Raw genomic sequence first — 15,835 nt, 5'->3', positions numbered from 1 at the left:
GAATGGCAAATGGTATGCCGAAGACTCTGGAAAGTAGTGTGGCGGCTCCTGAAACAATTAATATAAAACTAAAACACAGAATTAAAATGAAGCATAGAATTAACACAGGATCCAGCAATTCCAGTTCTGGGCATTTACCCAAAAGAACTGAAAGCAAGACCTCAAACATATTTATATATCTATGTTCGTAACAGCATTAGTCACGGGGGCAAAAGGTAGAAACAATCCACATGTCCATCGACAGATAAGTGGATAAACACAATATGGTGTATCATACCATGGAGTATCATTCAGCCTTAAAAAGGAAGGACATTCTGACACACGCTACAGCACGGATGAACCCTGAAGACAAGACACTAAATAAAGTAAGCCAGTCACAAAAGAACAAACACCACAGGACTACACTTCTATAAAGTACCTAGAGTAGTCAAATTCATAGAGAGAAGGCAGAATGGTGGCTGCAAGAGGCTAGGGGGTGGAGGGAAATGGGACAGGGAGTTACCGTATAACGGGTACAGAGTTTCAGTTTCACAAAATGAAAGTAGTTCTGGAGACAGATGGTGGTGATGGCTGCACGTTGAGGTTAATATCCTTAATGCCAATGAACTGTGGCATTTGATGTGTTTTTGAACTGGAGAGTTACTTTCAGAATGAACACATAAAAATGATTAGAATGATAAATCTTATTAAACTTTTAAAAATATTATTTCTGGAACCAGACTTAATGATTATCTCATCTAAGGTCCCACTCCATACAAGGCCCATTCCTTGAAGCAGGGTCATCCAGCCTTCTTGCTAACCAAGGCAAACACCGCTGATTCCATAAGGAAGGCTTACTGAGAATCTAGTTTGCACAACATTTTTTCTTATGGTCTTTCTTTTTTATTTTTTTTAAAGATTTTATTTATTTATTTGACAGACAGAGATCACAAGCAGGCAGAGAAACAGACAGAGAAAGGAAGGGAAGCAGGCTCCCTGCAGAGCAAAGAGCCCGATATGGGGCTCGATCCCAGGACCCTGGGATCATGACTTGAGCCGAAAGCAGAGGCTTAACCCACTGAGCCACCCAGGCGCCCCTCTTATGGTCTTTCTTATAGTAACACATCCATTCCCTCATTCTGTGACAAATCTATAAATTTCTGAATACAGTTTTAATATCAATCTTCAGTTTTCTCTAGCCAAACAACCCAGGTTCTTTCAATCATTTCTGACTCATCCCATGTGGCAGTTTTTAGACCACGCATTACCTATCCTAGGTCTTCTCTGGGTGCTTCCTACTTTACTGGTAATATTCCTTCTAAATGCATGCCCAGGAGCGCCTGGGTGGCTCAGTGGGTTAAAGCCTCTGCCTTCAGCTCAGGTCATGATCTTGGGGTCCTGGGATCGAGCCCCACATCGGACTCTCTGCTCGGCAAGGAGCTGCTTCCCTTCCTCTGTCTCTGCCTGCCTCTCTGCCTAGTTGTGATCTCTCTCTCTGTCAAATAAATAAATAAAATCTTAAAAAAAAAAAAATCTTTTAACAAATAAATAAATAAATGCCCGAATGTCCACTCTTACCATTACTATTTAACATAATACTGGAAGTCTTGGCCTTAATCAGACCAAAAAAAAAAAAAAGAAGGGCATCCAAATTGGATAGACAAAGTCAAACTTTCACTGTTTGCAGACATGATACTCTATGCAGAAAACCCGAAAGACATCACCAAAAAACTGCTAGAACTAATAAATGAATTCAGCAAAGTCGCAGGATATAAAATCAAAGTGCAGAAATCTGTAGCATTTCTATATACCAAAAATGAAGCAGCAGAAAAAGAAATAAAAAAATCGATCCCATTTGCAATTGCAGCAAAAACCGTAAGATATCTGGGAATAAATCTAACTAAAGAGGTAAAAGATCTGTACTCTAAAAACTACAGAATTCTTACGAGAGAAATTGAAGAGGCTGCAAAGAAATGGAAAAGCATTCCATGCTCATGGATTGAAAGAACAAACATTGTTAAAATGTCTATAATACCCCAAAACAATCTACACATTTAATGCAATCCCTATCAAAATGCTACCAGCATTTTTCACAGACCTAGAACAAATAATCCTAAAATTTGTATGGAACCACAAAAGACCCCAAATAGCCAAAGCAATTCTGAAAAAGTAAAACAAAACTGGAGGCATCATTATTCTGGACTTCAAGCTGTATCACAAAGCTGTAGTCATCAAGACAGTATGGTCCTGGCACAAAACAGACACACAGATCAATGGAACAGAATAGAAAACCCAGAAGTGGACCCAAAACTATATGGTCCACTAATCTTCGACAAAGTGGAACAGAATATCCAATGGAAAAAAGACAGTCTCTTCAACAAATAGACACATGAAAAGATGCTCAACATCATTCATCATCAGGAAAATACAAGTCAAAACCACAATGATGGGCAACCAGGGTGGCTCAGTTGTAAGTGAGAGACCAAACTCTTGGTTTCAGCGCAGGTCATGATCTCAGGGTCTTTGAACTGAGCCACACACTGGGCTCGTGCTCGGCACGGAATCTGTTCGAGATTCTCTCCCTTTCCCTCTCCTTCCCGCTCTGTCCCTCTTCCCCACTCATGTGTGCACGCCCTCTCTCTAAAATAAATAAACGCTTAAAAAAAAAAAAAAACCAAAACCATGTACCTCACACCTGTCAGAATGATTAAAATTAACAACACAAGAAACAGCAGGTAGTCGCGAGAATGTGGAGAAAGGGGAGCCCTCCTGAACGCTGGTGGGAATGCAAACTGGTGCAGCCACTCTGGAGAACAGTAGGTGGTTCCTCAAAAAAATAAAATTGAATTAACTTACAATCCGCAATTGCACTAGTAGGTATTTACCCAAAAGATACAAAAATACAGATTCCAAGGGGTATATGCACCCCAATGTTTACTGTAGCATTATCAACAACAGCCAAACTAGAGAGAGCCCAAATGCCCATCAACTGATGAACAGATAAAGAAGATGTGTGCACACAGAATGGACGTCCACGCACGCGCATACAAACACACACACAAACACACACACCAGAACATTACTCAGCCATCCAAAAGAATGAAATCTTGCAATCTGCAATGACGTGGATGGAACCAGAATGTATCATGCTAAGGGAAATAAGTCTATCACAGAAAGACAAATGCCATGTGGAATCTGAGAAACAAAACAGGTAAACATATGGGAAGGTGGGAGAAGGGGAAACAAACCACAAGAGACTCTTAATGACAGAGAACAAACTGAGGGCTAATGGAGGGAGATGGGTGGGGATGGGCTAGACGGGTGATGGGTATTAAGGAGGGTACTTGTTGTGATAAGCAGTGGGTGTTGCATGTAAGTAATGAATCACCGAATTTGACTCCTGAAACCAGTATTACATTATATGTGAACTAAAATGTAAATAAATAATGAAACAAATGCCCAAAGTCTGAGGGATGTGAACAATACATGGTATAGTGGAACTATTTTGTCCCTATAATCTAAAACTGCATTCCCGAGAAACCTTAAACTATAATTGTACTGAACTTCTCCAGCACTCATGTGATAATGTTGCTTCATATATTTAAAAGCACAAACTCGGGGTGACTGGGTGACTCAGTCAGTTAAGCATCTGACCTCAGCTCAGGTCAGTCATGATCTCAGGTCCTAGAACTGAGACCCACATCGGTCTCCACACTCACTGGCGAGTCTGCTTGTCCCTCTCCCTCTCCCTCCACCCCTGACCGCCCCTGTTAATAAATAAAATCTTTTTTAAAAAATTATAAAAAAATAAAAATAAAAATAAATAAAAGCACAAACTCTACAGCAACTAATTACATGAAGGCAATTTAAATGAGCTGCTGGTAACTATTCATTTAGGAACGTCTATAGGTTAAAAAACAGTGTCTTTAAAAATGCATTTAAACAGAATATGCTTGATAGGTACAAGTTTTTAAAAACCTTTATGAACAAGCTACTCTTCAGGTAGAGTCTGCTGACAGTAGGTGTTGTACACGACTCTGATTATAACTACTGCACACAGATGTAGCGCATGGCATTCACACCATTATGATCACTGAAAAAATCCATTTGTTCCTACTTCTTTCATCTGGATAAAAAAACTTAATAAACATGTAAATGAGCTTGACCTTTAATTGCCAAATTTGGCATTAAAGAACTTGGTATGAAATGAATACACAACTGCCTGTCCAAAAAAAAGATCTGGAGAATTAAAAATCAAATGTGTGGGGTGCCTGGGTGGCTCAGTGGGTTAAAGCCTCTGCCTTCAGCTCAGGTCATGATCCCAGGATCCTGGGATCGAGCCCTGCATTGGGCTCTCTGCACAGCAGGGAGCCTGCTTCCCATCCTCTCTCTCTGCCTGCCTCTCTGCCTACCTGTGATCTCTGTCAAATAAATAAATAAAATCTTAAAAAAAAAAAAAAATCAAATGTGCACACACTTTAAGATTTAAGCATCTGAGTAAGTTAATTCATTTCAATTAATACATACCTTGAACATTTAGCACCCTTTCTACATTAACATCAGATAATCTCTTTTTCCGAAGTTCAGCACGTATCCTGAACACCTGGTCAGCGTATGGAGTGACCACACCAATACTGCCATCATCCAACTTCCCCCACGCTACTGGCCACTTCCTTCTCAACTCTTCCACACGTTCCACCACTTCGAATACCTTTAAACAAACACACATATGTATATTAAAGATATGGTAACTGAAACAGACGTAGAAAGGATGCTATTTTAGCAAATGTCATTCAAAAACGACCTCTAAATAGAAGTAAAGCTTTGCTGGAATGAACACGAGGAGAAAAAATTTATGTACATTTCAAATGGTAAAATTCTACCCAAGTAAAATGCACCCAGTGAAAACATGAATATCAGAAACAATGTAATGGGCTATTGGCCCTCACCCTTCCGTCAGCCTCCATTCTTAATGGGGGCAGGTTCAATTTCCTATGTAGGGAGGAGGACTGGGACAGGGCCATGGAACTGGCGACCCCATCTAGGGAGTCAGGGAAGCCATTCCCCACAATCCCAGGATTTCTCAGTCCATCAGTCCGTACCAGGCCAGTGAAACAAAGAGCCAGCTGGAAGATTCCAAGAGTCAGTGCCACCGTGAAGTCTCAGCAGTGCGAGATCTAGCACTGTCACCCTCCCCCCCGATACGACCAAGCAAAGCAGCCAAGAGCGAAGACCACACCACAGCTGGGACTAAGACAAATCTGGACTGGAGAGAAACTGCCACAATTCACTGCCTTCTGGTAGTACAAGTTTGCTCAAGCCATTTCATTAACCTTATAATAAAATAACACCACATTTTACACAACTGAATTTATTCGATCTATTTTAATACAATGAATTGATCAAAGTTTCAATGCTTGGCACAGTGGGGGACACAAAGATTAATAAAACATGTTCCTTGCCTGCTGAGAGATTGCTGTATATTTAGAAAACAGATTCCATATATATCTATATTCTGTGTGTGTGTGTGTGTGTGTGTGTGTGTGTGTGTGTGTATGTGTGTGTGTGTGGAAACAGCAAGCTCAATAGAGGGTTAGGCAAGACTCTAGGGGCATAGAGAAGAAAGTTGTTTTGTTTCGTTTTTAAGATTTTATTTATTTTGGGGCGCCTGGATGGCTCAGTGGGTTAAGCCTGAGCCTTCGGCTCAGGTCATGATCTCAGGGTCCTGGGATCGAGCCCCGCATCGGGCTCTCTGCTCAGTAGGGAGCCTGCTTCTCTCTCTCTCTCTCTCTGCCTACCTCTCTGCCTACCTGTGATCTCTGTCTGTTCTGTCTGTCAAATAAATAAATAAAATCTTTAAAAAAAAAAAGAAAGATTTTATTTATTTATTTATTTGAGAGAGAGTGTGCACACGCGAGCAGAGGGAGAAGCAGAGGGGCGAGGGGAGAAGGGGAGAAGAATTTCAAGCAGATTATGCTTAGGGCCCAATGTGGGGCTCAATCTCACAACCCTGAGATCAAGCCCTGAGTCGAAACCAAAAGTCAGATGCTCAACCGACTGAGCCATTGAGATGCCCTGAGAATAAAGTCTTTTAAATTTATTTTAAATAACATTATTTAATATTTGTTAATAATATGTACTTATGGGGCACCTGGGTGGCTCGGTGGGATAAAGCTTCTGCCTTCAGCTCAGGTCATGATCCCAGAGTCCTGGGATCGAGCTCCGCATCGGGCTCTCTGCTCAGCAGGGAGACTGCTTCCTCCTCTCTCTCTCTCTGCCTGCCTCTCTGCCTACTTGTGATCTCTGTCTGTCAAATAAATAAAATCTTTAAAAAAAAAAATAATATGTACTTATATTTACAGTGTTAAATACACCTAATAAAAATTTGACAGCATTTTTATTCCTTTTAAGAACTTGAGGATTATCAGCTAAGATTCAGTTCTCACTGCCAGATACAAACTCAATGAATGACAGTGGTATAGACTAGAGTCTCCCCACTGTTATGATGATTTAACATGAAGTGCTTCAGACATACGGACTGTCCAAGCGTTCTGAAGAGTAAGCTGGACTGAAGGTATGGCACTGTCAAGATAAAGAACAAGAAAAGTGGGCCTGAGTGTACTGCAATAAGGAATAAGAAAAACCTATTTTCACCTACTTGGTTAAATATGGGGGTAGATTAAAGTTGGGGAGACACCTCTACTGCTCACCCAACCCAAACACACACACACAGAGTTCCTACCACTAAGCAATACAGAACCACTTCTCTACCTCATCCCTCTGTGAAGGGATGCCTAAAACGGAAGTCAAAATACACAGACTTGGAATGGTGACGTAAGGAGCTTGGGGAAACTTCCAGACAGATATCTATTAAGCTGATCAAAATCAGCAGACTAATCAGTCTCTGGAGATTGATCAAAGACTTTACAAGAAATTGAGAAGCATTTACTCAACAAAGTGTACAGAAACTCAGTAAGAAGAGGGAGGCCAGGGCATTCAAACTATGGATGCACCCATCCCCACACAGTTCCTACAGAAAGGCTATCTCAGTAGCTGAGAGGCACTTCTGACCTTCTGACCTCCATGGGCTAAAAGAGTTACTCCAGGTGGTTTTGGCAGCGGGTCAGCATCAGATCCCATTTTCCACAGCTCCAAGCTGCAGAAGACCTATATTGAACAGTTAATAGCAGTTGATTTTCTTGTACTGCCTTCTAACTATAGACCTCTGATCAATTTTTAAAAGGAAAGATGAATTACTGTTACATAATAAGATGCATTTCTTTGTAAATAAAATGAGCAAAGAATGGGACTCAAAGGAAATGAAGATCTAGATCAAGACCCATTCCTCTAAATGACCAACCAACCATACCCCCTCCTCTGGGTTTCCTGAAGTCCAGAACTCCACTCCCTGTGACAGCCGGAACATAACCCCAGAGTCTCTGGCCTGCTGACCCTTAAAGACTTCACAGGTTTTTGTCTGCTGCCTGATCTGACCATATTACCCACATTCTCTCTAAACTTAAAAAGTCAGAAACTGGGGGCGCCTGGGTGGCTCAGTGGGTTAAAGCTTCTGCCTTCGGCTCGGGTCATGATCCCAGGGTCCTGGGATCGAGCCCCGCATCAGGCTCTCTGCTCCGCAGGGAGCCTGCTTCCTCCTCTCTCTCTGCCTGCCTCTCTGCCTAGTTGTGATTTCTCTCTGTCAAATTAATAAAATATTAAAAAAAAAAAAAAAAGTCAGAAACTGTAAGAGAATCATACAAGTTACAGCACATAATGGCTTCGCAACACTGTCAACTGGGCCTGTATAATCTATCCGGAACACAGGATTCTGCAATTCAAGTCTCATTTAAAACGATAACTCACTTGAGTATGTACTATGAAATACAGTCTATTTCAGTTAGCTAACAATAATAATTATATGAAAATAATATTGGTTTTTCTTTTAAACAAAGTCATGTATTTTGTATTTTGTCATAAGAAATGTAAACCAATGGTGCCTGGGTGGCTCAGTCAGTTAAGCATCCGCCTTCACTAAAGGCCATGATTCCAGGGTCCTGGGATAGAGTCCCACATCGCGCTCTCTGCTCAGTGGGGAGCCTGCTTCTCCCTCTACCTGCTCCTCTGCCTGCTTATGCGCATGCTCGCGCGTTCTCTCTCTCTCTCTCTCTGTCAAATAAATAAAAAAATAAATAAAATCTTAAAAAAGAAAGACATGTAAATCAAATGTAATCAAAATGTAAATCAGTTTTTGTGTCCACAGGAGATTCATCTTAACAAATAAATGTAATACAAAAAGAATAAACTTCACATACTATGTTTATGTAAATGACATACAACAGGATGACAACCCAAAACTATAAACACTCAACAAGAACAGACCATGTAAATGTGAAAATGTCAACAATCTGCAAAAAACTAAGGTACCTCTGCATTATTATAAAAAGCTGTGCTGTTTTTCTCTTGTACATCTTCCCCTCGTGCTGTAAAGAAAGTTAGTGGGTAGAAATCCTTGTGTGCTGGTTGCTTTCCACTGGCCATCAATTTGCCCTCATAGAAGAGCTCAGAGGTGTAACTGCCAAAAAAGACCAAAATAAGTAAGTAAATAAGACAGTGATTTATCATCAAAATTAACTTCACCCATAAGAAAAAAAAAAAAAAACTGTCAGTCAACTCTAATAGTGCTGCCTTATGTCCTTGATTGATTTTAATTCTAATATCTAACACCTTTGAGGGCAAGACTGTCCCCAAAATTAACCACAGCAAAAACAACAGGGTAGGCTCCTGGTATACCATTGCTAAATGAATCTGGTCAGGTATGAAGCCAGAATATAGAAAGGAAAGGAAGAAATGACAATAGTTCAATACGAGACGAGAATCTTGCTCTATGTGGAAATTACCAGCTATTTTCTTGGTTAACACATAATTTTTTTTATATGGATCATTTACTTATACATGCAAACACAAAATATAGACACTGAAACACACACACCCAAAGGATATTCAAGTCTTCAACTGCAAAACGAATACTTTCTACAGATGAAAATACTAAGTATTTGATTCATTACTGACTACAGCAAATGACTGGCAACAACAGACTCACATTTTGAGAGATTGATAACACAGTTAAATCTAAATTTATTTTCATACCTATCCTATTGTTTTCAGAGAAACCTAAAAACGATTTTCAATGACTAACATCACCGATATTATTAAATTATATTAAACTTTTAAAAACTCGGGTTCCAGGGCACCTGGGTGGCTCAGTGGGTTAAGCCTCTGCCTTTGGCTCAGGTCATGATCTCAGGGTCCTGGGATCGAGCTCCACATTGGGCTCTCTGCTCAGCAGGGAGCCTGCTTCCCCTCTCTCTCTCTGCCTGCCTCTCTGCTTACTTGTGATCTCTCTCTGTCAAATAAATAAATTAAATTAAAAAAAAAAAAAAAAAAAAAAAACTCAGGTGCCTGGGTGGCTCAGTGGGTTAAAGCCTCTGCCTTGGGTTCAGGTCATGATGTCCTGGAATCAAGCCCTACATTAGGCTTTCTGCTCTGCGGGGAGCCTGCTTCCTCCTCTCTCTCTCTCTGCCCCTCTGCCTACTTGTGATCTCTCTCTGTCAAATAAATAAATAAAATCTTAAAAAAAAAAACAAAAACCTTTAAAAAACTCTAAGTTTTTGGTGAGGCAGTGACCGGAAAGGAGCAAAAGGGGCTTTCCAGAGTGCTGCTAATGTTCTGTTTCTTAATCTGGAGGTCGGGTTACAAAGGTATGTTCAATTCGTGACTGTTCATTGCACTATCACTTATGATATTTTTATTTTTATAGATGATACTGTATTTAATAGAAACCTTTAAAAACTTTATGACTAAGTTTCACGGGTTTTCCTTCTTTGCTTGCTTCCTCCCTTCTTACTTTTAAAACAAAGGCCTAGTATAACACGGCCAGATATAAAAGAAACTACTACGTGTTACGTGTTCTGTCAATACATTTGTTTATTACATCTTATAGTTTTACATACATCTTACATATTTAGTCACAGAAAAACATCCTAACTGGTAGAACCTAAAATTTAGTTTCCAGGATTGCCCTCCTTTGTGGAACATGACAACTGACCTCTGAGGCACTCTTTTTCAGAAATAAAATTTCACGGAACTTGCAATGTCAGGGACACCGTGTAACTGTGCTGGGAATAGCCTGTCCCTCGTTTCCGGTGCCACAGTGAGCTTCCCCCAGCCCCCAGACTGCAGGAAGTGTGGTACACGAGGGGCACACCTACTTGATGATAGCTTCATGGGAGCGGTAGTTCTCACAGAGGAGGATCCTACACGGAAACTCAGCAGGGTAATGCTCATAGAGTCGATCAAGTAATGAAACATGAAGGTTTCTCTCCCTGGCAAACTCGCTGTAAACAAAAGGACTGAGCTGTAACAGACAAACATACAGAGAAAATTTAACTAAATATGCAAGTAGCACTTTTTTAACCTATTTATTTAAACAAATCCACTATGCTGAAACCTCTGATGTACTAAATCTCAACATGCCGAATGCTGGAATAAGCAGAATTGAAAATACTTTCTCCAAACAATTTTACTACCATAAAGAACTAGGCTAAAATTTCTAACTCTTCATTTCAGTATATCGACACAGCACAGAGTTTCCACACATAGGTTAACGAAGGGCTCTCCCAACATAATAAATAGCTATTACTTCAGTGTCTTTCAGAGATGCACCACTGTGGGAGTGAGGCACTTACCTCACTAAAACTGATCGACTATTTAAAAGGGTGAGCTGGAAGGATATATAGCTTACGATTCAAAAATTTAATGGAATAATCAGTAAAATAATGCTTTTTATCTCATAAAGTATAAGGAGCCATTCTTGATCATACTTTTGATGACTAGAGAACAAAATTAACCTGCTCTTGGCAAAGAAACACAAACAGCATTTCTTCCTCTACATTCAATTCTTTCCTGATGTCGTCAGAGCTACAATACTATATAGGTTCAATCTCGATTAGAGCAGAAAAGAAAGAACTTCAAACCGCAACTCTGCAAAACAAAGATTAACAGAAAAATTCTATTCTTCTTTCCTTGCGTAGGTATTGAAATCCATAAACTCAAGACACATCCTTTGAGATGTGGGATATTATTTTGAATTAAGTACAGTTTCCCACGATGGCAAAAAAAATCAGCCCTTCATGAAAACAAACGTTAGGGACAAGAACTGGGGAACTGTAGGGAGGTCAACTTAAATTTATTTTCTAAAGAAAAGTAAAAATCAAACATTCACACTTAGAAAGCTGGTCTTCAAATTAAAAACATGACATATAACACTGACAGACTCACTCATTCCGCTCTCTATCCAAAGAAGGACAAAAACAGTGGGATAGTAATTCTCCTTCAGAAAAGGCAGTATTTCTCATTATTAGCACGGAACTATTTAAAGTACTTAAGCTGTAATACACGGCACAATTTCGCAGGACGCTTTGGAAAACAGAGTATCAAACACTAAAACATACTTAGTAGCTCCTTCCATACGATGGGTCAGAGGGCGCATACCTGCATGTGGTCGCCAGCCAAGACAACCCGAGTGTTCTTAGTTGCTAATGCTAGAGGCATAATGGTTTCGCACTCCATGGCCTGGGCAGCTTCATCTAATAGAATGTGTGTAAAAAACCCTACAAAGTACAGTATAAACACAGTAAAGCATCTCACAGCGGCAATAAAGGCAGCAGTACTTCTTTCCTTTTCTGCTAAGGAAAGAGTTCAGTGTGCTGATTTCAGAGTTAGGAGTACTTTAAATGCCCATCCCCAATTTAGAAAATCATTAATTTAAATCATTACGTAAAGAACAGAGATGGAAAGAAATAACTATTCTACCCACTAGTAGATATGAAATGGCATCTGGTGCTAAGGGCCCCCCGAGGAACCGTTGACTGAGAACACATAAAAAAGACGTTTAAAGTACAAGATAGCAGTTTTGCAGCAAAAAAGAAGGGGCAGCAACTAAACAGTGGTAGTCCTTTCATTATTTGTGTGAGGAAATATCGAAAATAAAACAATGGCAGTTTAAAAGTAACTTTAGCTTTATCGTGCATATTAAACATTAATGAAAATCATACCTGAAATCTAATCTAAGGGGGAAAGTTATAATCCAACCTTGACTGAAACAAAGGCACTGTTGAGCAGATTCACTAATCTGATTAGTTAGGGGGTTTTGTGTGTGTCTGGTGTGTCTATAAAATTATTTAGTCTAAGAGCCTACCCTGGCTGAAAAACAAAATCACCAGTGTGCACAAAGGGACAGACAGAAGTCAACCATCTAGAGTAGGAGCCATCCCACATCTTGAGTGCTACAGCCACTCCCACTGGGGCACAGGACTCTGTTTACAGAGGGAGGAGGGAGTCCTTTTGCCCTGAAGGGGGGGAAAGAGGCAAAAATCCCATGGTCTCAATATGGAGAAGGAAAAAGTTCTCCCCTACTGCCAATACACAGAGTTAGGAAGAAAGGGGCCTTCTTTTCACTAGCATAGCTAAAGAACAAAATAGTTTCTCAACAGGATTGATTAGTCTCAATCCAGATTAGACTCAAGAACTAAACCCCCATTTCTATCCCTATTTCTATGAATATCAGTATTTCCAAATCATTTTTTATGCAACTTGTTTTTAAGTTGGGAATCTTCTAAATTTTACTGACTGGCAGTAATGACCACCATCATCATCCATTCAGACAAATGGTTATGATTATGGCTCATAGTGTAACTATCAACAACTGTTGTCTGTTTCCTGACAATGGCCTGAACATGACAGAGCCTTGTGTATTTTTCTGCCTGTTAAGGGGAATTTGTGCTTTATGTCCTACAAAACTAATTACTTGAAAACTACTGTTTTCATTAGATGACATTTTAATTAAATAGAGCTAGGCTTGAATCATGAAACCGGATATATCATGAAACTGTTACATCTATCACTTAAGCTAGCACAGGGAACTTGAATTAATCAAACCTATTTAGCCTGAGCCTTGGTTTTCTTTTCTGCCAAAGAATGCTCCCTCCACAGGGCTGATACGAGAATTAAATGAAATCAAATATAAGTAAGCCCAGAACAAAGCACATGGGCAACTTCTAAGTATTCTTCCATATTCTGGCTCATCAAAGCCATTCTTCCCTTTCCCACAAAAGTATACTGTTTAGGAGGTTTGGGAATTTCATCTAAGTGGCAATAAGGCAGAGTATAACCAGGAAGTAATGAGACTGATTGTTAAATAAACATACCAAAATTTACATTTCAAATAAGTGTTGTTCCATTCAAAGAAGTCAGTTGGGAGGAAATAGAACTCACTCCAATGATGCAGTCACTGTTCAAAACATTTTTGAAACTCTGCTTTTGTAACTGCCCTCACCAGCCAGCTATGAGCTGTATGCACAAGAAAATAAGTCTCATTACATGAGAGGCACGTCTCTCTCTCTTTTTTTTTTTTACCCCCAATGGCACTGCTCAGTTTGATCACCTACCTTATTTACTAGACATGGCTCAGAAAGATTTTGAAGCTCTTCTAAAATTAAACCTACCCTCAAAAAAGAAAGTTTGGCCACCATTCATTCATTTAAGATAAAGAGAGGTTTATCAAGGGCCTCCAGGTGTCTATACCCTGGGCCAGATGCCAGGAATTCAAGGTGAAGAGAACAGTATCTACCTTCCAGGGACTGGAAAGTTCAAAAGAATCTGTCACTGGCTCTGAAAGCAATTCCAAAAGGAGAGAGCAAAAAAGTGTTGAGCAATGTCAACCATTATAATATGGCAGTAATAAATGAATATTCTTCCAAAGCAAATACTTTAAAGTGGTACCACTTTTTGATGGTTAAGTTCTGCCACACTTATCAGAATTACTTGTCACCTTATATCTGTACTTCATATAATATTAGTTTGATTTTACAGATCCCCGTACTTAAATATAATAATCTTAATGGCATGTCTGAAAAACCTATCATGATTGCTGTCTCTACACTGTATAACACACAGCATTTTAAAACAAAAACTTGAACAAATTGTTTAAAAAAACCACACATACTATCCAAATTTGTATTTTTCACATGGCCAATAGTAAGTAAATACCATCTGATAAGAGAACAAACAGAATAGTGGTCACTAAAACGTCTAAACTAGGGGTTGACTTTGTTGGGTTTTTTTTTTTGGTAAAAGGCCAAACAGTATATATTTTAGGTTTTGTTGGCCATACAATCTCTGCTGCATCTACTCAACTCAGCTACTGTGGCACAAAGGCACCCATACATAAAAAATAGGTAAATAAATGGGCATGGCTGTGTTCCATCCAATAAAACTTTATTTATAAAAAACAAACAACAGGCCAGATTTGGCCCACAGACTATATAGTTTGCCAACCCCTGGTCTAAACTGAATGCAGAAGCCCTATGCATTCAGAGACACCCTATCTGTGTCTTGAGTCAGCATACCAGGTTCAAGGTCCAACTGACAGAGGTACTGGGAAGTATTCAATGTAACAACAACCACTCGGTGTTTAAGAATATCTTCTTTCTGTGGCATCTGAAAGGTGGAATGTGCGCTTGAGATCAAACAGTACTGATGCACAACTGGGTGGACAGTCTTTACCCAGCGATTTCTGAAATATACCCTATAAAAGAAGATAATATTTCCTATTTATATTTATTAACATCTTACCAGCATAATCAAAAAATTAACATTACTGTGTTAAGACTACCATATCTAGAAATTAACAAGTAAGTCTGGTAACCACTAACACTCTACTGAGAGTTAGAATTTAACATACAACTGTATATTACATATAAATGCACGTGACTATGCCCTACCAAAAACGGATTCAAACAGAGAGCATATGCACTATCATAAAATAAATATCTAATTATTTTTAAGTGTTCAGATCAATCTTACAACAGAATCTTACAACAGTTTCATAAGCACTATAGTTTTTTAAGTTCAAAACATTCCCATTTGGGAATTACTTTTTTTCCAGAATATTCTTACAAAAATACACATAATTAATATCGTAATTATCTATGGTAGTAAAAAATAGTGAATTGCACACCTACAACAGAAACTTAAAAGTTATCTGCATTTCACATCAGAATATATTCTTATACCCATGTTTAAATCTAAAGGAGGTTTAGCTATATTATCTAAGGGATATTTAAAAATAAATTTAAATTTTGGACAATCAAAAAATCTTAAGAGCATCTTTCCATTAACTGCAAAAGAAAAATATCAATAGGCCTCATGCGACAGACTACTAAAATGGTACAGAAACAAGGCATCCATCCATCCACCCACTCACTCAGTACAACAAAGATACACTGGGTGTCTGCTATGCTCCAGTACAGAGACAAATCACATGGTTTCCAAGCTTTCATAAAGGCTTTGATTTACTCTGATTTTTATGGAAAGCCATCAGAGAGCTCTGACAGGGCAATCACATGCTCTTATGTTGATAAAGGACCACTCTGTTTCTCTGGATAGAATATATACTTTGGGGAGGGGATGGGGGAGGGCTGGACAAGTGGTATGCTGGTAAATGTTGAACGACCAGCTTGGAGGGTAGGGGTGGTGCTGATCTGTAGTGTTTGCTGAGTTCCATGGTATAAAATCCACTACCATGGCCAATTTCAAGCTACCAACATGATGTCACCAAACATGAACTTCAGAAGACATGTATATGACTGGGTCTCACAAGCCACTACAAGCTGGCTACAACAAACAACCGACTGGGACAGGGGCAGGGGAGAGAAGCAGGGAGAATAGTTAGGAGGCTATTATAAGGGTCTGGATAAGAAAAAAATGACAGTTTGGATCAGGGTGGTAACAGTAAAGA

The 15,835-nt window shown here is 39.4% G+C and overlaps 1 protein-coding gene across 3 annotated transcripts in view; it reads right to left on the bottom strand.

The window, feature by feature from the left end:
• HELZ (helicase with zinc finger) overlaps nt 1–15,835 on the bottom strand; it is a 185,307-nt gene that overhangs the window by 57,774 nt on the left and 111,698 nt on the right. For all 3 annotated transcript variants that reach the window (XM_045984510.1, XM_045984509.1, XM_045984511.1), the window contains exons 19-23: nt 14,445–14,623; nt 11,530–11,648; nt 10,248–10,393; nt 8,404–8,551; nt 4,507–4,690 (exon numbers count right to left, since the gene is read on the bottom strand). In XM_045984510.1, coding sequence (XP_045840466.1) covers nt 4,507–4,690; nt 8,404–8,551; nt 10,248–10,393; nt 11,530–11,648; nt 14,445–14,623 — 776 coding nt within the window. The remainder of the gene's footprint in view (nt 1–4,506; nt 4,691–8,403; nt 8,552–10,247; nt 10,394–11,529; nt 11,649–14,444; nt 14,624–15,835) is intronic.

The sequence above is a fragment of the Meles meles genome, chromosome 18 (assembly GCF_922984935.1).
Source record: "Meles meles chromosome 18, mMelMel3.1 paternal haplotype, whole genome shotgun sequence".
In the NCBI taxonomy this organism is placed as follows: Eukaryota; Metazoa; Chordata; class Mammalia; order Carnivora; family Mustelidae; genus Meles; species Meles meles.
This window is presented reverse-complemented; position numbering and strand designations above follow the sequence as displayed.